At 57.5% G+C, this 22,103-nt stretch overlaps 2 protein-coding genes across 2 annotated transcripts; both read right to left on the bottom strand.

The window, feature by feature from the left end:
* Nucleotides 1–1,691: 1,691 nt before the first annotated feature.
* Nucleotides 1,692–13,213, bottom strand: LOC119109721 (protein transport protein SEC31). The gene is made up of 2 exons (XM_037233461.1): nucleotides 13,105–13,213; nucleotides 1,692–2,918 (listed from the first exon to the last, which is right to left on the bottom strand). The coding sequence occupies exon 2, from the start codon at nucleotides 2,910–2,912 to the stop codon at nucleotides 1,692–1,694; it is 1,221 nt and encodes a 406-aa protein (XP_037089356.1). The 5' UTR covers nucleotides 2,913–2,918; nucleotides 13,105–13,213.
* Nucleotides 3,067–19,486, bottom strand: LOC119109810 (U1 small nuclear ribonucleoprotein 70 kDa-like). Its single transcript, XM_037233563.1, has 4 exons — nucleotides 19,337–19,486; nucleotides 18,779–18,900; nucleotides 15,054–15,709; nucleotides 3,067–3,101 (listed from the first exon to the last, which is right to left on the bottom strand). Exons 1-4 carry the CDS (start codon nucleotides 19,484–19,486, stop codon nucleotides 3,067–3,069), a joined length of 963 nt encoding a protein of 320 aa, XP_037089458.1.
* Between the last annotated feature and the right edge of the window lie 2,617 nt (nucleotides 19,487–22,103).

Below are 22,103 nucleotides of genomic sequence, written 5' to 3'. Positions count from 1 at the left end.
CTCGTCACACTTCGCCGCTCGGGTCTCGATCGGCATGGCGCCGTTCTCCGCGGCCTCCCCGCCGCCGCTGGTCGACTTTGTCTTCTTGCGCCTCTGGTGCCGCGCCTTGTCTTGCGTCACCGGCGGCGACGGGAGGCTCTGCCGCTGCGGGCCGCTCTCGGCCGCGTCTCCGGACGCTGCGGTGCCGGAACCCGGCTGCTTTGCAGCCTCCGGCCGCGCCAGTTCGCCGCCGACCGAGTGCCCGGTGCCCCCGCCCTCCCGCGCGACGGGCTGCTCCGCGGCCGCAGGGACCGGCTCCGTCTCGCTCTTCCGCTCGCTCCTGCGCCGGCGCCGGCGGGGCCGCTTCGTCTTGGCCGGCGGCCGATGCTCGCCCGGCGCCGCCTGCTCGTCGTCGCCCAGCTCGTCCAGCTCCAGCTCCGGCTCGGTGCGCAGGCTGTCGAGCTGCTCGCCGGGCGCCGGCTGCTCGCTGCGCGGCGCCGCCGTGAACCCGGGCAGCGCCGCCATGGTGGCCGCGCTCTGCCGGCCAGCCAGCACCACGTCCTCGAAGTACAGGTCTCCCACCTCCGAGCCGAGGGAGAGCGGCGGCGAGGCCAGGCTCGACGGGCCTGTCCTCGATGGCGGCGCGACAGGCTGGCGAGCGGCGCTGGGCGGGGCGTCGCGCTGCGCGTCTGCGTCTACTTTGCCTAGCGACTGCGGACACGGACTGGCTTCTACGGTGCGCTCATGGCTGGCCGAACTAAGGGGTGAAGAAGCTGGCTTCGGCGGAGTTTTTTTTAATGGCCCCTGCTGGTTGTCGGGCCCATGCGCGGGGCAATCCCGCCCCGCCACCATGCAGGCCCTGGTAGAAGTTAGTCTCGGCAGCATCGTGCAAAGCCTTGTCGAACCAAGCCGCGGCCGCCACCTCCGTCAAAGCGCCCGGCGGTTCGCTTTCACTAGACGTGCTTGCACGCGGCGTACGGTTCTTCGTCTTCTCGCTGTTCTTCCTGCTCCGAGGCTTTTTTGGCTTGTCCTGCGGCTTGTCGTTTGGTTCCTGTGCGGCAGTGGCTGGTGATACGATAGGCTGCTGCTTTTCGGGCACCTTCTGAGAAACCGTGGTGGGGGGAATCTGCTGCTCCCCGCCGTTCTTTTGGCGTTTCGAATCCGCGTTCTGTGAGGATTTCTTGTCTGACTGAGACGTTTTACGCTCTTTCTTTGCTTTTTCACACTTATCCTTGCTCTCCTTGACTTCATCTTTCTGTTTGTCAATCACCGATCGCTCTAAGGCAATTTTTTCTGCAGTATCGTCCGCAAATGATTCCTCAAAACCATTCTTGAGGTCGTCATCCCCACCCAGGAGTAGGTCGAACGCGTCCATGGTCGGAGCGCTGGACATGGGACCCTGTTTTAGCCCTTCCATCTCAACCTGTGACTCCTCACCGAACGCTTCCTGGAACCCTTCGGTGAGGTCCATGGAAGAGGACATGAGCAGGTCGAAGGCGTCTTGCTTGCTCTCTGCGGCCGCCGGCTGTGGCGGCTGGTCGGCGACCCCCTCCTCCTCCAGTGCCTCCTGTAGACCATCGTGCAAGCCCTCCCCGCCTGACAGCAGCAGGTCAAACGCGTCCGCCGACTCATTCTTGCGCTCGGACTCGCTCTTGCGCTCTGACTCGCTGAGTCGCTCGCTGCGGCGCCGCTTGCGCTTCTCGCGGCGCGTCTCAACCGGCACCCACTCCTCGGAGGTGGGCGAACTGGGCGAGAGCGGCGCCGCATGCGGTGGAGAGAGCGCGCGCGGGCCGCGGGTCGTACGTCGGCTCGGGGCTCTCCTCGCGCGGCGGCGGCGGCGGCTGCTCCACCAGCGGCGGGCTGGCGGGCGGGTGCCGAGCCTTCTCGGCGTAGGAGGCGCTTCTGGCGCCTGCGCCGGCGGCTGGAGCGGTCGCGCCGCTGGCGAGCGGACGCTCGTCGGACACCATCTGGGTCAGATTGATGGCGAGAGGTGCCGCCGGTGCGGGCTGCTGGACGACGCCGCCCTCCTGCCGGGCGACACTGGGAGCTGTGGCCGTCTGGGCAGGCGCCGCACTGGGCACGACATCCGCCGCAGCTACGTTCCGCTTCTGTTGGGGCTCAGCTGAATTTCCCGCGTTAGAAGCTGGGGCGCCGACGATGGGCGGATGTTGGACCGGCCCGGGGACTGCTTGATCTTCTCCTTCGCTCAGGCGTCCACCTTTACGCTTGTTTCGCTTGGACTTCTTGTTATCCGCTGGCGTTTCTCTAGCATCTTTCTTCTGCTCAGTCGCAACCACTACCGTGGGCTTTTCAGAATCTTGTGCCTTGTAAACGTCGTTCTGAGTCGTCCGCTTCTCATCTGTTGTCTTTGTCTTGGTGACATCGCAATCTTGTTTTGAAGCGCCCTTGACTGTCGGGGCACTTACAGCGTTTCCGTCTGCCTTGTCTGGTGCTGTCTTCTTCGAATGTCCCTGGCTTTGCCCCGACGACTGCATCCCTGTCAACTTCTTAGCCTCCTGGGGACTGGCGGCTTTTGCCGAAACTGGACCGACGTTTCCCTGGCCCGGTAGGCACGACGCCGGCACCGGGACATGTCCGGCCGATGGAGCTGCAGCCGATCTGGCGGGCGCAGGCGGCGCTGCCGCCGCTGCCGGCGGGCGGGATGCCGCCAGAGCTCCAGCTCCGGTCACTGCCGGCTGGGTGCCTCCCAGCTCGGCCTTTCCGGCAGCTGGGGCGGCTCCGGCGCCCGGCCCGCCCAGGCCGTACGAGCGCTCGCACGCGAGCCGTCGGCGGCGCTCTCGTCCCGACTCAACAGCGGCCCACACATCCTCCGTCATGGCCGCCAGCGTCAGCTCCTCGTTCACGGCGTTCTTCCTGCGCACCATGGCCGGCAGCGGGCCAGGTCCGCCGCCGTCTGTCTTCCTCCGGCCCATGAGCACCTGAGGGAGACCAATGTCGGGTCAGGCTCGCCACCCTCCTCCGGGCTGTCAACACCTGAGGGAGGCAGCGCCAGGTCAGGTGCACCAACCCCCGTCGTTCTCAGTTCCACGGACACCTGAGGGAGGCAAACGCCATGTGGGTTTAGGACTACCAACACCTGCTCTCGTCCATCTCATGAACACCTGCGGGAGGCGGGTGTCGGGCCGGGTCAGGGCTACCATCCTATTTTCTCTCCCGGCCCACAAACATCCGAGGGAGGCACGGGTGAGGTCAGGCTCACCACCCTCCGTTTTTTCCATCACATGACCACATGCAGAGACAGGTGACATGAGCATCATCGACGCATCGTTACGGTAAGAACTTAAAACATTTGACCATGACTTTGAACCAGGTTATATCGCACAAACTCCTTGTTAATGCTGCCGTTCTCAGCCGGCAGCAGAAGCAGTCGTCGTGTCCTCCCACGTTTCATGTCAAAATAAGGTCCAACAAGCTGTGTCGACCAGAAGAGGAACGGTTTAGAGTGAGCATACCGATCTGTATACTGTTTCATTTTGGATCCGGTGTGCACGTCCTCCAAATACCTCGTGCTATAAAGTTGTGCCGCGACGTTTAATTTAACTTTTAATTCATGGCGTATTTGAAGCGACAACATAATACAAGTCAAGTTAATCTACAAGTTGCTTTCTCATCTCAACAATGATATCAACCTGCACATAAGCATTATTACATATCAACAGCAGAATATTGACAACAGAATCGTTTGCCGCCTTGCTCGTAGTCTTCGGCCGTCCGGCAGGCTGGTGGTGAGACCTCCGACCCCCGCGGTCCGCCGACAGGGCGCGTCCCTGCCGCTGGTGGCGGAACCTCCGACCCCCGCGGTCCGCCGACAGGGCGCGCCCCTGCCGCTGGTGGCGGGACCTCCGACCCCCCGCGGTCCGCCGACAGGGCGCGCCCCTGCCACTGGTGGCGGGACCCTCCGACCCCCGCGGTCCGCCGACAGGGCGCGCCCCTGCCGCTGGTGGCGGGACCTCCGACCCCCGCGATCCGCCGACTGGGTGCGCCCCTGCCGCCGGTGTGGCCGCCATTCTCGACCGTCATTAGTCGTGCACAGATGGCGCCGACCCGGTGGCTCGCAGCCAGACCCCTGGCTGTTGGGGCAAACGGCGACGAAGAGTGGGGCTGAGCCCCAGACTGCTGCGCTGGGGAAGGCATCGAGGGATAGCACGTCACCTTAACGCCTTGGTGAGAAGCTTCGTCAAACATGGTGAAGCCAGGTCCTGATCTAGTGAAGGCCGCAGGCAGGAGTTCTAGACCAGGTCCAGACTGGTGAGGGATGTAGCCGGGAATCTGATGGGGCCATATCTTGCTATTGTGAGGCACGAAACGAGTGATGGCGAGCAGGTCTCAGGCTGATGGGGGACGCAGCCGTCCAGGGTGGGTTCCGCTCGATCTCGGGCCGATGAGGGGTGCAGTCGACGGTAGGACCGGGCCCAAGGCTGTTGAACAGGAGGCCGCAGCCGGAGAGCGCAACCTCCGGCCCAGACTGGTGGGCGTCGCAGTCAGGAAGGGTAGGCCCCGGCCCAGACTGGTGGGCGTCGCAGTCAGAAAGGGTAGGCCCCGGCCCAGACTGGTGAGCGTCGCAGTCAGAAAGGGTAGGCCCCGGCCCAGACTGGTGAGTTACGTAGTCAGAGAGGGTAGGCCCCGGCCCAGACTGGTGAGTTACGTAGTCAGAGAGGGCAGGCCCCGACCAAGACTGGTGAAGGACATAGTGAGAGAGGGCAGTCCCGGGCCCAAACTGGTGAGGAACGCCGTGAGAGGGCACTTCCCGATTCGATGCCAGCCGGAATTGGCTTCATTCCAAAGTTCCGTGTTGGCCGTCGACGCACAGGCGCAGCGCGGCGCTTCAGCCGCGCGTGGCGCCCTGACAGAACGCTTCCCGTCCGGCGTCCTAACAGAACGCCTCCCGTTTGTGGAGTGCACGCAAGGCGATGCAGCGCCTTGGTCTGACAGCAAACGGAATGTTGGGCGTGTGTTGTCTGTGGTCCGGTATTCTCGTCTTTCGCTAAGCTGCCCCCGCGGCGGTACTACGGTCCTGGTGCCCTTTGGAGGTTTGCCAACGGTGGCAGTGCAAACTCGGAGGGGAGTTTACTTGTCCCGGCGGGGCCAGAGTGACAGTAAATATTTACCGACGGTCCATGTACTGGTATAGCACGTGGGTCTTGTGAAAATCTCACGGACGAGGTGTAATCTCCGGATCCAATTTGAATAGGATCTGCTGTCAATTTGCCCCATGTATTTGCTATGGATGTTATAACATGCCACAACATGTTAGCATGTCAAGCAAGTCCTGATCTGTTTGGTAAACTCTTGCAGCAGCGTTTAATCACATCCTTCAAACAGTTAACCGCGAATAATTTCTGCCATGGATACGTTCTGTAACTCGAAAAAAATACTTGAAACATTAGGCTCAAGGATAGATATAAACTAACAGAACATTGCTTAGGACAACATGGCTGGAAGGATCGATTTGCGCGTGGGTCAGATATTGCGCCAGTCATCACGCCAGTATTGTGGAGTTGCCAAATTACCAAGGGATGCGGGCATGCTGTGCAGTACGAGACCCACGCATCCTCGCAGCTTGAGATTCGGACACCAATCGCATGTCAGCTTACAATAAGCAATCCGACTCACGAGCATTTGCATCTCTATAACCCTGAACGTGTATGAGCCTGCTCGCATATCCACAGCGATGAAGTACGCGGCCTGCGGCCACCAGCTGTTGTTTCAGTGCCGCAGGGGCGGCGTGGCATCAACGAGTAAATCCTTAAAACAACGTGTTTGGTGGGACTTCGAGTAGTACATGCTGTACAGCAATGCTGCATGAGCCCCGAGCGTCTCCGAGCGATCTCCGACCATTATCTCCGAGCGCGCCTGAACTCCGAGCTCGTGCGGACAGTCGCAGCCATCGGCTCCCTGCCAGCCAGCCCTGTCTGGACACGCCTCGGACAGCCCTGTCTGGACACTCCCCAGACAGCCCTGTCCGGGCGCGGCTCAGACAGCCCTTTCTGGACACGCCCCAGACAGCCCTGTCTGGACACGCCTCAGACAGCCCTGTCTGGACACGCCCCAGACAGCCCTGTCCGGATGTGGCTCAGACAGCCCTGTCCGGGCGCGGCTTAGACAGCACTGTCTGGACACGCCTCAGACAGTCCTGTCTGGACGCTCCCCAAACAGCCCTGTCCGCACGCGGCTCAAACAGCCCTGTCTGGACACGCCCCAGACAGCCCTGTCCGGACGCGGCTCAGACATACTCGGCGTGCCGCCGCCGCTCACCAGCCGCAGCCCCTCCCATGCTGCCGCGGGCTGTCCCTGCGGCCGCCGCCGGCGCTGGCCGCCTCCAGACCGGGCTCACTAATGGTCCGGGTTGGGCGGTACAGATCGATCGCTCACGGCCAGTGCGTCTGGCCCTGGCACTTGTACAACAGCACCGTTCGCTGCAGATGTACCAGTCAGCGGCTCAGGGTTTACCTTGGCACCGGCGCTTCCACTATTGCACAACCGTTTTCATTGATTCGCCTGCAGCCAACTCACTCTTCATCGCGATGTCAACATTTACCAGCGGAATATGACCGTCGATTGGATTGTCTGGCATGTTTGCATTACGCTAAACACCATCCAGAACACAAACACAGAAAACCATTCTTAATTGCGTGGGAATATTGAGCTGATGCCATGCTACTGATACCCTCATTCACAAGATCATTTCAAAATCTAGATGAGGCTTGTGCCCGCGCATGCTATGGCCGATTGCTACATCGCACTGATTTTTTTTGTTAAGGATGCGATCATCTGAGGACGTTGCCCGCAATCACTTCACCCTGTCCTTCCCCGCTGTTATACCACCATCACAGCCAACTATCACGTCAGACTGCCACCCCGACTTTCACATCATGCTATCACGCGAAACTGTAAGACCATCACACACAACTCTATTTCCATCTATCACACTATAAGACCATCACACACAACTCTATTTCCATCTATCACACTAAACTATCACATCAAACTATAAGACCTCTCTATCTATCACGCTAAACTATCACACCGAACTGTAAGACTGTCACACATGACTGTCACATCAGACTATCACCCGCGAGCGACACATAAGCCTGTCACATCCGACTGTTCAGCCAGTAATCACATCGTATGTCACGACCGACTGTTACGTTCTAACTGTTCTGTTCTCCTCAGCTGTTACGCCTGACATAAGTGCCAGTGGTACCGATCGTCACACACGCCTATCATGCCGGATGGTCACATACGACTGTCACATTCGAGGGTGGTCGTATGTGTCACGTACTCCCGAGGCTGCCACTGTCATGGCTGACTCACATATGAACATCACATCACATGCCCTGCAAATGGTCTGAGGTCTGAATATGTGTATTTTTGGGTGGTCTCTAACGCTATTGAATCAAAATGTTCTGACAATCGATGCCGAATGCTTTGGTGCTGCTTGCTGGGACACGAAAGCCGATTCAAAAAAATTACCGGAGATGATGCTGGTTGCTACTCGCGCTGCGAGTTTAGAGCCATGAGCGAGTGAGTAGCCGCGGAACTAACTCCGATCGCCGATACTGAGCCCTGTGAGGCCATGCTAGTATCATCTGACTCGGCACAATACCCTGTCAGTATTGTGCTGAGTCAGAGTGCTAAAAGTGGACTGCTCGGCAGTGTGGGGGCCGCTTTTGATAGCGTCAGAGACTGTGTGCTGCAGCAGCGCGGCGGCACAGCCTGCGAGCACCAGGACGAGCCGCGCCCGCCTGGGAACACCATGGCGAGCCGTGACCGCCTGGGAGCACCAGAGAGAGCCGTGCCCGCCTGGGAGCACCAGTGAGAGAGCCGTGCCCGCCTGGGAGCACCATAGCGAGCCGTGACCGCCCGGGAGCACCAGAGAGAGCCGTACCCGCCTGGGAGCACCACAGCGATCCGCGTTCGTCTGGGAGCACCATGGCGAACAGCACCTGCCTGGGAGCACCAGAGCGAGCCGCGCCCGCCTGGGAGCGCCAGTGCCCGACCGACACACACCGCCACCTGTGACACGGCCAGCCTGCGCAGACCCGCCAGCTGACTCATCATCGATCCCCGGACAAGGCCAAGGCTGCCGCTGCGGCGGCGAGCCCAGCTCCAGAGCCGCTCGGCCCGGACCGCACGTCCCGCCAGACAGGCGGCCCACGATGGACTCACGTCCCGCCGGACGGGTGGTCCCCAACGGATTCACATCCCACCAGAAGGGCGGCTCGCGACGGACTCTGCCCAGTCCGACAGGAGACCCGCGACGGACTCACGTCCCGCCGGACGGGTGGTCCGCAACGGATTCACATCCCACCAGAAGGGCGGCTCGCGACGGACTCCGCCCCGTCAGACAGGAGACCCGCGACGGACTCACCTCCCGCCGGACGGGTAGTCCGCAACGGATTCACATCCCACCAGAAGGGAGGCTCGCGACGGACTCCACCCAGTCAGACAGGAGACCCGCGACGGACTCACGTCTCGCCAGGCGGGCGACTCGCGCCCCACTCCGCCCAGTTAGACAGAGCAAAACGAAGAGCAGACGGGCGATCAGGGTAGCACATCTGAATGGGTCGTCTGTTACAATGATGAGGGTTTGGCATGAAATCAAATATCACCCGGATACCACGCGAATGGATTAATTCTCCAACACATGCTGCATATGAACTGCAGGTCGGAATGCTTGGTTACGGGTCTAGAGCGGGGCGCACTGAACATTTCGCAAGGAGGAACAAGTCAATTTTGTCCGCTGCAAACCCACTTCAGCGCACTACAGGCGCACACAATTTGTTGCATCAGATTAAACCGCATCGCGTGTTATCGATCTTTATATTCTTAACGTGTTTCCGATTATTTTTGCGTCAGAATTGATTGGCGTTCATACTAATGCACTTAACAAATCTGACAAGGGAGTGGCACGCACAGCCAGAGGCTGCCATGTGAAAACGCCCCTGGCCTTAAGACAAAACACTCATGCAAACTCCAACTTATAGATAACCACAATCAAAGTAAGCCAAGTTGTCCGTATTCAAGAAAATAAGATGGCTGAATATCTCTATCAGACTGTACATGCCGGCAAAAGGGCGCGCGTTTGTAAAAGTTACGTCAGCGTGACAAGCAAATTGCAATATAAGAGGATACTTCAAAAGCGCGGTTTTTTGGAGTGTCAAGGACAACGCCTGTCCAAGCATCACTCCGTCGACATCTACAGGACGTCCCAATGAGGAAAAATGCTGACTCCGCCTCGGGCGACCGACTTAGAGCGCGGTGGCCGCTGCCCATCCCTAGCCTGGACCCGGACCTCGCGGGTGACAGCTCTTGGCGACTCCTCAGAATTCCTCACAGGATCGGTCGCAAAGCCGCGCCGGCTCGAGCCCGTGCCAGGAAAAACAGCACGGCCGCAGGACGGCGAACCATATGGACACGCCGCGTCTTTCCGGTCGATGGACGCTTTACTCTTACTCTGCGCGCCATGCCTGTGTCTCCTCATAGCTGCATTAGCTGCTCCCTGAAACTTGGTGATGAATGACGCCTTGTTATCTGCCCCAGTTCTCTCTCTCTCTTCTCTCTCTCTCTCTCTCTCTCTCTCTCTCTCTCTCTCTCTCTCTCTCCTCTTCTCTCTCTCTCTCTCTCTCTCTCTCTCTCTCTCTCTCTCTCTCTCTCTCTCTCTCTCTCTCTCTCTCTCTCTCTCTCTCTCTCTCTCTCTCTCTCTCTCCCTCTCTCTCTCTCTCTCTCTCTCTCTCTCTCTTCTCTCTCTCTCTCTCTCTCTCTCTCTCTCTCTCTCTCTCTCTCTCTCTCTTTCTCCTTACACCACCCGCCAGGGTTAAGTTTGTCAGCGTACAAAAATCACAGATTGGTCCGTAACCATCACCCGCGTAATGAGCCTGGCTTTCTCCTAAGTCTGGTCTGAGCCCATATATCAATGCTAACAGTGAGAAGCGGCTGAATACTTGGTGGATGCCACGCAAAGGCGCCCGATCAGGCGCCCCTTCTCACGTCTCCTTCCACCGTCACCAGGGTCCTTCTCACGGCTCCTTCCACCGTCACCAGGGTCCTTCTCACGGCTCCTTCCACTGTCACCAGGGTCCTTCTCACGTCTCCTTCCACTGTCACCAGGGTCCTTCTCACGGCTCCTTCCACCGTCACCAGGGTCTTTCTCACGTCTCCTTCCACTGTCACCAGGGTCCTGAACAACGCAAGACGAATTTTGACATTCGGGTGCCCGCTCCTGTCCCTGGCTAACCAATGTGCTCCTGGCCGACTGGGGTCCATCGCTGGCATGAGGTCCCCTGTGAACCCTTGATCAGCACAGGGACCCTTCACTGCTTTGGGAGCCCGACCAATGCAAGGGGTGTCTGATAACCATTTGCAGGCCCAGCCCTGCCCCTACTTGGGAAAGCGGCCACAGGGCCACGGACGGCGCGGAACAGACTGTTCAGCATTCGCGGCATAGAGACCCGCACTGTCTCAGAGGCCTCCGATCAGTGCAGGAGGTCCTCCGACTGCTTTTTGAGGGCCTGGCCTTCTGACGGGCCCCTTCATATGCCCCAGATCTGCCCCTCGCGCTTTCTAATCAGAGCCTTGATTGTCGGCCTCTACGGCCCAAATGGTCACTCGGGACCCCCGGGGCCTAAGGACCTAAGGCCGCTTACTTTCCCTAGTGGTACCGATGGTGATGCCACTGAATCCTTATGAAAATGAATATTTTGGGGGTAATTGTGTGCCCCAGAAATCTGACGTCACTTGAATTTAAATGTTTTGGAGCTCTTTGTGGTACCTGCTTAGAATTGCTCGCCTCTTCAAAAATGCATGCAGCGATGCCAGAATTAAGACTTTCGGCATTCTCGCGGGGGGCCGACCGTGGATTTTGTCAGACTCGAAGGCACAGAAGTTGTGTTGCTGCTGATCTTGGTCCCCCTTAAAAATAAAGATGTTGGGGCCTTTAAATGACTCGTATGGATTTGATGCCTCTTACGAATAAAGGTTATGGTGCCACACATTGAAAGGTTTGGTGACCATTCGCCAAATTGCTGACCGCGGATTTCGTCAATGATGAGATAGAAACACTGCGGTGCCATCTGGAGTTTACTGCTTCGAAAATGAACGCTTTGAGGCCCTTCATAGCGCCCCTGAAGTTCAGTGTCTCTGGAAAACAAAGATTGCGACTCCGGGAAATGCAGGTTTATGTTGCCACTTCGCCGAACCCTGAAGGACGAATTGATCAGGAACTGCTTCAGGATGAAAGGCGCAGAAATTCCTCTTGAAAACGTATTTTAAAGCTCTGCAAAATGAAGGTCTTAGTATCTCTTCACCATGAGATTTTGGCTTACCTTCATGACACCAAAACGTCATGAGTGGCCCAGGAGCATGAGTCCCATGCCGGGCTTTCATTGGATATTTAGTTATCCCGGGCTTTCATTTCAGATACTTAAATACATAAACTTCACCCATTGTCACGCTGCCAAACAGATGTTTATTAATCGCTGCATCCCCTATTTTGCACAAAATGTTACTAAATCGCAAAATTGCAAAGGGACATGCCAATCAAGGGTACTTCATTAGAAATCATGGAAAGAGAGAGCTTGTTATTGTTCAAGGCAGGGTACGCTGGGAGTCTCAGGATCCCGATGCCAAATGAAAACGCCGTCAATGGCTCACCGCCGGCGAGGAGAGACGTCCAAGGGCCGGTCAAAAGTCGGCGAGACACTGCCTCCAACATTTTCCCCAGATGTGCAAAATGGACTCGTCCAAGCGATCATGACGTCCGTGGATGAGCAGTACAGCCAATAAGCGAGCTCCCATAGCTTCCTACCACTGGGAAAAATAATGACTTCGGCGACAGGCATGCCTGCCTGACCGCCATTGCACGACTGCTTCCGTTGCACTGCCGTTGCCGTAGCAACAGCGACAGGACCAGCTTGCAGAGCCGAATAAGCGATTTACAACAGGGGGCCATGCACAATGGAAGCGGAGTCAGTTGGCGGCACTGGAATGCCGGCATTGTGTTGCGCTACGGCCATCTGTATGGACGGGTCGGTCCAGTCGGTGTTGCTGCCAGCGTGTTTTGGCTAGCCAAGGACCATCATCCTGATCCAGGACCATCGCCAGCATCATCCTGGTTACCTGCTGTTGGTAATTGTTCTGTAGTGAGAAGCGGCGGAATACTTGGTGGACGCCACGCTCTTTGTATGCTTTGGATTCAAATGATGTTGTTCTTTTCAAAAAGCTGAGATAAAAAGCAAAAAGCTGTTTTGAAAATGCGTTCGTTGTAAATCAGGCGGCACCGCTTACGAGCTGCCTGGGACTACGATAATGTCCAAATGGAAAAGAAAAGAAAAACGAATCAAGAAATAAACTATTCCCCCGGGCTACGGGATAGGCGAGAGCTAATAAAGCTCCAAAGATCTCTGCGTGTCTTTTTGATCCGCTATTTTTCCATTCCAAGGGCAGCCGTTTTTGACCAAGACCATTTCATAAGCGCCGACTCGCTTCCAGTCTGAGTCCGAACTACGTGACTGTCACGAGTCCGTCCGGTCGTTTTCTGGCGGCGCTCCGCTGGCGTGAGTCATTTTGTCTATAACGTACAAGAATCCACGTTTTCTGGGAACTAAAGCACCAAAAGTGTCCAGTCTGCGAGAGACTTGACAGCAAACACCGACTTTTCCCATTCGCGGTGGGTGGGGGACCTGTCCTGGCGCCGAGCTGACTGGCACTGACACGGAACTCTCAATAGGAATATGGCGGCTGGGGGAGCATCAAACATCGCCACACGTGATGGGGTATGGCCATATGTGATGTGTAGCGATGCATCCAGACAGCAGTCATCGAAATGTTCCACGACACCCAGCCTCGGCCCGTCCCCGAGCCGCCGGCCGCGGGGCTGTTTGGGACGGCCCGGCCGTTCCGGCGGGGTGGGATGGGCCGCCAAGATCGATACACTGTCGACGGTCACGGCGAGGCACAAGGCAACCCAACGCCGGCAAACCAACCAAACACTGCAGACGGCGCTCCAACCAGCCCGCGTAATCGTCTCCTCCCGTGAGTCGTGAACGGCAAGGATCACGTGCAGGGCAACGAGCTCGCCGCCTGTCCCGAGTACCTCCCACCCACCTCGGTCCGGTCGCGCTGCGACAGGCCGTCACCGACGGCGGGGCGGCCGGCGGCGGCGAGCGGAGAGCGACGCCCCCTACTGCTGTCCCAGCGCCCGCACACTTGTCACTGCTGCGCCGCCTGACCGGAATAGCCTCGGGCGACGCCAGACGGGCGGCACTCGCGGCGCGTCGCCGGCGGCGGTGCCGGCGCCTGCGCGACGGCCTGCGCACCGGACACCGCGCTCTATCCGGGGGGGGGGGGGGGGGAGCTGCGCCGCAAATGTGGCGCTGGTCACGAGCAGCGAGCCTCAATGGCACTGTTGTGGGCTCGCTGGTCACGGTGGCGAATGTTGGTGGGAGCCCTACAGCTATGCTCGCCGCCTTGGGGCTGCGCGGTGGTATTGATTTTATGAACGCTGGGGTTGAGGTGAGACCTGGGCTGTCAAGTGTCAGCCAGTGACATGGCAACGCCCGAGGCCTGGCGCACACGCGGCAATATCGCACGCTTTGTTTCCATGTGGGTATTTTGGCCCGTACCATCAATGCTAATTTGGGACGCATTGTGTCAGGAACGGATTCAGAATGGAATCTTAGGAGGGGCCATGGCCCGTTTCGGCAAACGGCAATCAATCTGGCGTCGACTGACCATTTCGGGTTCGACCTTGCATGGCGGTCTATTGTGTCACACATTTCGAATACAGACATGTGTTTACACGATATCTGACACCGGAAATCGTGTATGCTGTTTTTCTGACTCCTTTGTTTATGACCATACTCGGAGACTTGCGATCCATTAACGGAAACATCGCGCAGTCCGTGGTCGAAAGAGCCTCTGCCTCAATCCCAGCACCCGCGCACGTCCGCGGCAGGACAGAGGTCTGCTCTCGCTCCCAATGTTTGGTCATGTCCGACATCCGCGCACGTCCTCAGCAGGGCAGAGGCCCGCTCTCGCTCCCAATCTTCGGTCATACCCGAAAGTAAGCGCCGAGCGGGACACGCCATCTTGCAGACGCCCAGGCCATTGTTTCCAGAGCCAGGGCCATGTCTTCAGACATTCAAGGCCGGAGTGAACCGAGTACACAAAAGTATGGCATGCATCAGCTTCGGCGCAATACGTGGCTTTCCAGATCTGGCAGCAGCCGACCTGTCGTACTCGTACCTCTTTCAATTTAAGGGACACGCGCGGCTTGCGCTGAAGCTTGCGAACTGTCTGACGACATCGTACACGGGCTTGGATTCATGTGGACCGATTATTGCCATACAAATCATAACATCCAACAAATAACCGAAACATCGTGCTTTTCGATAAACAAATATAACAACAAAAGCGGGTAGTTTCAATGCTCGTCTCGCGACACGTCTCTTACACCACGAACCCCCAGGCACATTCCGGACGACGCAGCCCCATTCTGACACCGGCCCGCTTGGCCGGCATTGCGACCGGCGGCCCTGGCTGACAAGGAAACTACGTGGCTGCCTTCTCCTGGCCGATTAGAGGATCACGTGGCAGAGTTCCCCTGACCGACTAGGGGATCACGTGGCTGCCTTCTCCTGGCCGACTAGGGGGTCACGCGGCTGGCTTCCCCTTGCCGACGAGGGGATCACGCGGCTGGCTTCCCCTTGCCGACGAGGGGATCACGCGGCTGGCTTCCCCTTGCCGACGAGGGGGTCACGCGGATGGGTTCCCCTGGCCGACTAGGGGATGACATGACTGGGTTGCCCTAGCTGACTGGGGGGTCAAGCGGCTGGGATCACTTGGCGTACAACCTCGCGCCCAGCCGACCCAAACGAAGCTGCATGCTCGCGTGAGGCGCCAGCAGCGTGCGGATCGACGCGGGCACGCGGTCAGCACGCGACGGCGCCCATCAAGAACCTGCCCAAACGCTGCGTACTGATATTCGGAGGTGTCAGTCCGAAGACCTTTCAGGGCATCCCCTCGAATCGCGGTGCAAAACACGTGGCGCCCACAGTTGGTGTCGTCGCTGGCGTCGTCCCTGAACATCGGCGAGCGCCGACACTTGTCAGAGCCGCGCCGCGAGTCGTCCCTGGCGTTGTCCCTGAACATCGGCGAGCGCCAACACTTGTCAGAGCCGCGCCGCGAGTCGTCCCTGGCGTTGTCCCTGAACATCGGCGAGCGCCAACACTTGTCAGAGCCGCGCCGCGAGTCGTCCCTGGCGTCGTCCCTGAACATCGGCGAGCGCCGACACTTGTCAGAGCCGCGCCGCGAGTCGTCCCTGGCGTTGTCCCTGAACATCGGCGAGCGCCGACACTTGTCAGAGCCGCGCCGCGAGTCGTCCCTGGCGTTGTCCCTGAACATCGGCGAGCGCCGACACTTGTCAGAGCCGCGCCGCGAGTCGTCCCTGGCGTTGTCCCTGAACATCGGCGAGCGCCGACACTTGTCAGAGCCGCGCCGCGAGTCGTCCCTGGCGTCGTCCCTGAACATCGGCGAGCACCGACACTTGTCAGAGCCGCGCCGCGAGTCGTCCCTGGCGTCGTCCCTGAACATCGGCGAGCGCCAACACTTGTCAGAGCCGCGCCGCGAGTCGTCCCTGGCGTTGTCCCTGAACATCGGCGAGCGCCGACACTTGTCAGAGCCGCGCCGCGAGTCGTCCCTGGCGTTGTCCCTGAACATCGGCGAGCGCGGACACTCGTCAGGGCCGTGGCGCGATGCGCAGTCCCTGTGACGTCGGCGCCACAGCTGCCGGCCTTGGTCGGGCGTGGTCGATAGTCACGTGGCGTCTAGCCCAACCACCTGGGATCGCCGCGCCGGCGGTGGTCGCCGCCGTCAGCGTCTCTGCCGCGCGCTGATTGCCTCCGAGCATTGTCTGGATGCGATTTTAACACGAGCCGCAGGCGTGTCGGCTGCGTGGGCACGCAGCTGTTTGGTTTTACCGGCGCGTCATCTGCAGCGGTTATACGAGCTTCCCGTCCATGAAGCGTTCGTGTTGGCAAGTATTGTACGATTCGGTGATCAGCGATAAGAATGCCATACGAAAGTGCTTAAAACGTCCAAGGCCCTTCAGGAAAGGCCGGAAATAGACCCCAAGGTACCGTAGTGACGACGATGTTTTGTTTTTGCTACAAATATCCACAATACATCAACCGTTATGTTTTTGTTACGAATTAAATGTCATGGCCTTTGACGGCACGATGTCTCACGACGATGAAAGCGGCAGATTAAATTAGGGATCGAGTGACTGAGGTTTTAAGTCCTAACCCGCAAATAGCCCGCATACCAGCGGTTATGCACATTCATGACGAATTCAATCGCAGAAAACCACTATGCGTTGACTAGACTGAGTACCAAGCGCATTACAAACGCGACCGGTATTCGCTACCGCCTGATCCACCATGTGATCCGCCGTGGACAGAATTCCTGTGTAATCGGCGATGTCCTCACGACCGCCGCGCCAATGGCGATGTCCTCCGAGCCGCGCAGCGCCGCGTGAGTTTAGCAGGACGCTTGGTAACACTAAACAAACATGAAAAGATTTATTGATGCCAAAATTAATTCAAAGCAAACTTCAACTGTCCTCTGAGGGGAGGCTCTCATTTGCATCAGACGCAACGGTCTCGATTTCCTGCAAGAGCGTCACAGAACTAAGGCTAAGTCGACGGAAATGGTTTCGGTCATTCGTACTGTAGGGGAACACGGGCGGTTTAACGAAGTCATCGTCATTTCTATCGCTCCCCAGCTGTGGGGCAACCACACTGTGAGCAGACCGGCCGCCGCCGCAGCTAGCGTTTACGCAGCGATTGCCTGGTTGCATAACGCACAGTGCCCCTTGTAAGTATTGATCCATAACTGAGTGGGTCCCGCTGACGCATCACATGTTCTTGCATGGTCACTGTTAACGGCGCCGGGAGGTGGCTGGCACAGCACTGGCAATGCAGCTGTACAGAGGGCACCAGGTGGTAACTGGCACAGTACTGGCAATTTCACAGCTCTGGGGTAGGACTGGGCGGTGACTGACAGGGCGGCGGCGCGCAGACGATGCTGAGGGGACCGGGCGGTAACCAGCCCGGTACTTCCACGGCCAGTGTACTCTCGCACGTCTGGGACTGGGCGGTGCCTCTGACACGCAGCCGGTATGGTCAGTGTGCTGAGGGGACCGGTCGGTGCTGTCGCCGGCGGGCCCGCTGGACGGGGGGGGGGGGGGGAGGGGCGGCTATTTTGGGAGGGCGCGTGCGGTGCGGGCAGCTACCCTGAGACAAACCTGGCAACCGCGCACCGCCGACCGGCGCGCAGGGCTCAGGTAAGCGTCCGAGCCTAGTAGAGGTGAAAGTGTCTTTTCTCTCACCGACGGAAATTTGAACGACCTAAATTGTCGCTTGGAGCTAAATCTATGAGATCATTATATATCATTGGGCTTTTATTATTATATATTCTTCGTTTTTATTATTATATTATATTATATATTATTGGGCTGGTCCCCGCAATATTGGACAGATTCTGCGCAATGTGGAACCTGGCGTCTTATACACATCAGTTCTTTGAAATAAGCACACCTCGAAGTTAAACAAAATGGAAACACACTTTGTACTTCAAGTACAAATTGAAACATTCAAGTACATGGCTGTGTGTGTCCTTAAGATATGCCAAAACTGAATTCTTGAACTATTGGTTCGAAAAGTTATTGTGCTATGCCGTTAAAGTGAGGCACAAACACCGCATTTTCGACAACTATGAATGGATGTGAAATTCAAGTGCGTCTTTGCAATTGGTCTCGTGCTGCGCTGGTCACTGGTCGGACAATAGAGGCCCCACAGCCACAGTGGAAGACACAAGGGGCGCTCCGCTGCTTTTAGGCGTACCGTTAGGGGCGGATCCAGGATTCCGTCAAGGGAGGGGTCACGCTTCACTGTGGAACTGAAACTCGGGTGCCCTGAAACTTGGTGCCTTCCTCCCCCCCCCCTCTCACAAAATGTCCTAGTACTTAACCCCTTAATCTTCATGTCACTATTTTTCATCGAGAAACTTTTGTGCTTTGCGCATCGGGGAGAGCTGGACGTAGGTAGTGTCAAGTCCTTGGTTCGTTGGCACACACGGTCAAACCAATCAAACGACCTATTCTTCTCCGGACACTCGCGCACCGCGCCGACTTGGCGCATCCACATTTACAGACAAGGTTGCCGTAATCGGCATATCGAACGGCAGGATGGGCTGCCCACACGTGACGTCACTAAACCCGAGTGCAAACACCACACCTCCCCGGGGTCGATCGGTAGGTCTTGACCTTCGGGTCGACCTCTAGCCTCTCCGGGGCTCTCCGCTAACGGTTGCTCCGACGCGGCGCCACCGTCCTGGGTTGGTCCGAAAATCGCACCTTCGTTGGAGCTGGTCTTGGTGCGACGTCCCCGCGTGCGGGGGCCGGACCGTCCTGCGTGGCGTAAACAGGCCGGTACATACGAATGAAGCGCCAGTTCCGCCACATGGTGCGACCGCTGGGGAACTTCACCAGGTAATCCCTCATTCTCCCGATGGCCACGACTTTTCCCATTCTGTCCCAGAGTCCCGTCTCCTTGTCCTGTACACTCACGTTCGTGCCGATTCGCATCGGGTGCAGTGGCTTTGCTCCTTTGTCGTAGGCTGTAGTCGTCGCTCTCATCACATCCTCCCCTTCCGGTCGCAGTCCTCCGCAGCCTTCTGCCAAGCTTTGTCGAAGGCGCGATGGTGCATGGGGACTGCCGACCGAACTGGACGCCCGTAGAGGATCTGGGCGGGTGAGCGTCCGTCCACCCGGGGCGTGTTCCGGATCTCCAGGATGCCCCGGGCGAACTCATCGGAGTCCGTGTCGCCGGCCACAGACGTCTTCTGCAGGAGTCGTTAGGCCTGTCACAACTGTCACGGTGGTCGACGTCTGGCGTCGTCCCATGGTCAACTTGCATTGGAACGTGCCGGTACACTCCAGCTGATGTCCTCCAGCGGCCAGGAGACTGTCGGCCGGCTGTGTCAGCTGCGAGGAGTCGATGCCGATCCGCTCTGCTTCTTTGGTGCCGATGACGGAGACTTCGGCACCAGTGTCTGGCGTCCACAGGAGTGATCCTTCACCTCTCTGATGGCTGACCAGGAGAGACACTTGAGGCGTCTTCTTCGCGGTCACGCCTTGAACGCGCACGTCTTTCACATGGAGGTTGTCGGACGTCTGTCGTTCTCCGTAGTCTGACCACGTGTTGCTCCGTCTGGCCCGCTTGCAGACTGATGTGTAGTGTCCTTTGATGCCACAGGCACTTCACGTCGTGTTTCTGACTGGGCAAGAGGCCAGCTGCTCCTTGGGGTGCCATGGTCCGGCACAGTAGCCGCATCGCCTCTCGCGGCTATGCGACCGGTTGTCTCGTCGGTAGGCGTCGTCTCTCCTGTAGCTGTCGTCTCGCCTGTAGTTGGCGTCCCGTTTCTTCATGCTGGATCGTCTTCCACGATTGTCTGGGCTGTCCCGTCTTTGTCGGCCGTCTGGGCTGTCCCGCCTGCCTCTGCTGACCCGGCTCCGGCCACGGCGGTAAGCGGACACGGGGCGAGCGTGGCTCCCGCGGAGCGCTTCGCTATTCTGTAGTGCGTTTTCACGCGCTCGACAGATGTCGATTGTCTTCTGCAGCGTCAACGATGACTCGGCGAGAAGTCGCAGCGTTTCTTCACACCGGATGCCGGTTATGATCCTGTCCCTGAGTCTGTCATCCATACGGTGGGCACAGAGGTCGCAGAATTCCGCCAGTTCCCTTACCGCCATCAAGTAGTCGTCGAACGGCTCTCCATCTGCTTGCGGTCTTGTGTAAAATTCCTTCCTGTCGAGGATGACGCCTCTTTAGCTCCTGAGGTGCTTCTCCATCTTGTCCAGCAGGTCGTCTACTTCAGTGGTATCGCTCACGTCCAGAGAATAAAGCACGACTCGCGTCCATTCATTGTCGAGGAGTGCCAGTAGCGCTGCTCGTTGCTCTTTGATGGGGAGGGAGTCGAGGCCTGTGAGAAGACTTTGTGCTTCTTGAGATTGACTTGAGAAAGACTTGAGAAGCCTTTGTGCTTCTCTCGCCAGGACGAGAACTCTCTCAGGCTAGCGGAGGTGGCTAGCCGCGGTGCTGGGGTGGCTGACGGCGGAAGGCGAGGTCTGCTGGTCGTGGCTTGTGGTCTCGGCGACGGCGTCGTCTGCAGGCTCGCCCCCTTGTCTGCCCTGCAAAGCCTGAGTCACAAGATCACCCATGCGTTGTTCACGCTGGTTAGCGACTCCGACTTGGTCTTGGTCAACAGATTAATGAGGCTCGCTATAGTAGCGGCAAAATCATTTCCATCTGCCATCGTGTCAAAAGACGGACGCCTTCACCGGGGACACCGTAGACACCACCAAAGACCACCGCCTCTCGTACCCACAATGAGCTGCGCACCAGGCTAGAGAGTATAGGCGGTCCTGTCATGTGAACATTGCTTGTTTGCTGTTGTGTAAGATGTGTTGACGATTTAAATTTGGCTTACTGATTTTGCTTTTGACAGAGTTATGTGAACGACTGGGTGGTTGATAGCATGCAAAAGTGGTCGCGTTTTTGCCATGCTTTTATATTGCTTTTCTACTAACATTGTAACTGTACTGAATCAAAAAGTAGGTCCCCTGTTGGAATGATGCACGCGTGCAATGAACTGAAAATGGCATGCACTTTTCAAATGTATTTTTGTTAATTTCACAATTCACATTTCTAATCACGAGAGCGGCAACCGAAACCTGGATGAAAATGCCACCGATAGATTTAGCGTGGCCGGGCTTTCCAAAGACACCAGGTTGTATCCACTTGTAACAACTAATTACACGTGCCCTCTTTGGGGTATCCCGGACAAATCCAAGGTCCTGAAATGTCGAAATATTCAAGAGGTGTATCTATATATGGCTCTGCACACATACACATTTTGCAGCTGTCAAAGCAAAAATTCATGATTTCGGTGAGAATTTCCCTGCAGTCTTGCTTTGATTTAGAATGCAGTGCTGGAAAAACGCAAACTGGTGGATAACGGGTGGATACGACTGGTTGGAAATGGGTAGCAGGCGGCATGTGTACGGCAAATCTTGCTCGAGAAGACCTCTCCTCGTATCCGTGCCCGCTATGTTCCAAAAATATCTACACAACCCAAACCGCACTGGCTATTGGGCGCTCAACATAGCAGATTCCACCATCTTGCCAGACAATATGCCACACTGTCGCTCATTCATGGCGTCATAGTTGAGAAATAATGACCGCATGAAATAAAGCGGTCATCAGGAGGAGCCAACAGCATTAACCGTGCTGATGAGCAGATGTCTGCAGCACCGGTAAGCCCGCGTGTGATGGCTGGTGAGCCTGATATGTGACGGCCGTGGAATATGACGTGCGAGGCAGCTCCCACCGACGCGATTCTATTCACCATGATTGTCTTCCGCGCTATGTGCGGAAAACATGAGGCGTGTTGTAAGTGTGGCATGTAAACGAATGAGAGTGAGATGAAGTAAAACCAAGGACGCGGGAACCGGAGGGGGGGGGGGGGAGGGGCGATGAGGACAGTTCGACCCACAACTTGAAAGCTGGCGGGAAGGGCGATGCCCCCCGCCCCCCAATTCGTAGGGCCTGTGGAGGACCCATTTCGACGTGAAGATCTATTATTGAATGTGGAAGACCCATTTCTGGCCTGTAGAGGTGCATTCTGATCCGTAGACGACACATTATTTACTGGAGGGTCCATTCTGGCCTGTATAGGGCCCGTTCTAGCCTTCAGCAGACCCGGTATGACATTTAGAGCGCCCGTTATGACCTGTAGATCATCGATTACCGACTGTGGAGGGTCCGATCTGGCACATACAGAGGCCCATTCAGACTTGCAGAGGGCCCATTATTGAATGTAGAGTGCCAATTCTGGCCTCAAGAGGTCTCAGGATCGCCTGCAGAGGACCCATTTTGATCTGTAGAGGGTCCATTCTGACTGGGAGAGGGCCATTTTTGACTGCGAAGAGCCCATTCTGGTCTGTAGAGCGTCCATTCTGGCCTGCAGAGGGTCATTCCTGGCGG

This window comes from Pollicipes pollicipes, unplaced genomic scaffold (assembly GCF_011947565.3).
Source record: "Pollicipes pollicipes isolate AB1234 unplaced genomic scaffold, Ppol_2.1 Scaffold_7231;HRSCAF=8579_pilon_pilon_pilon, whole genome shotgun sequence".
Taxonomy (NCBI): domain Eukaryota; kingdom Metazoa; phylum Arthropoda; class Thecostraca; order Pollicipedomorpha; family Pollicipedidae; genus Pollicipes; species Pollicipes pollicipes.
Note: the sequence above shows the minus strand (reverse complement) of the source record. Positions and strands in the feature narration are given on the sequence as shown.

Bases quoted from the DNA above. Each gene is read 5' to 3' on its own strand.
- LOC119109721 (XM_037233461.1), bottom strand. From the start codon at position 2,912: ATGGGCCGGAGGAAGACAGACGGCGGCGGACCTGGCCCGCTGCCGGCC.
- LOC119109810 (XM_037233563.1), bottom strand. From the start codon at position 19,486: ATGAAGAAACGGGACGCCAACTACAGGCGAGACGACAGCTACAGGAGA. The intron at 18,901-19,336 runs GTCAGAAACACG...CGACTCCTGCAG, and splicing joins AGCAGCTGGCCTCTTGCCCA to AAGACGTCTGTGGCCGGCGA. The intron at 3,102-15,053 runs GTGGGCGCCACG...CGCCTCCCGCAG, and splicing joins CGCCAGCGACGACACCAACT to GTGTTCATGAGATGGACGAG.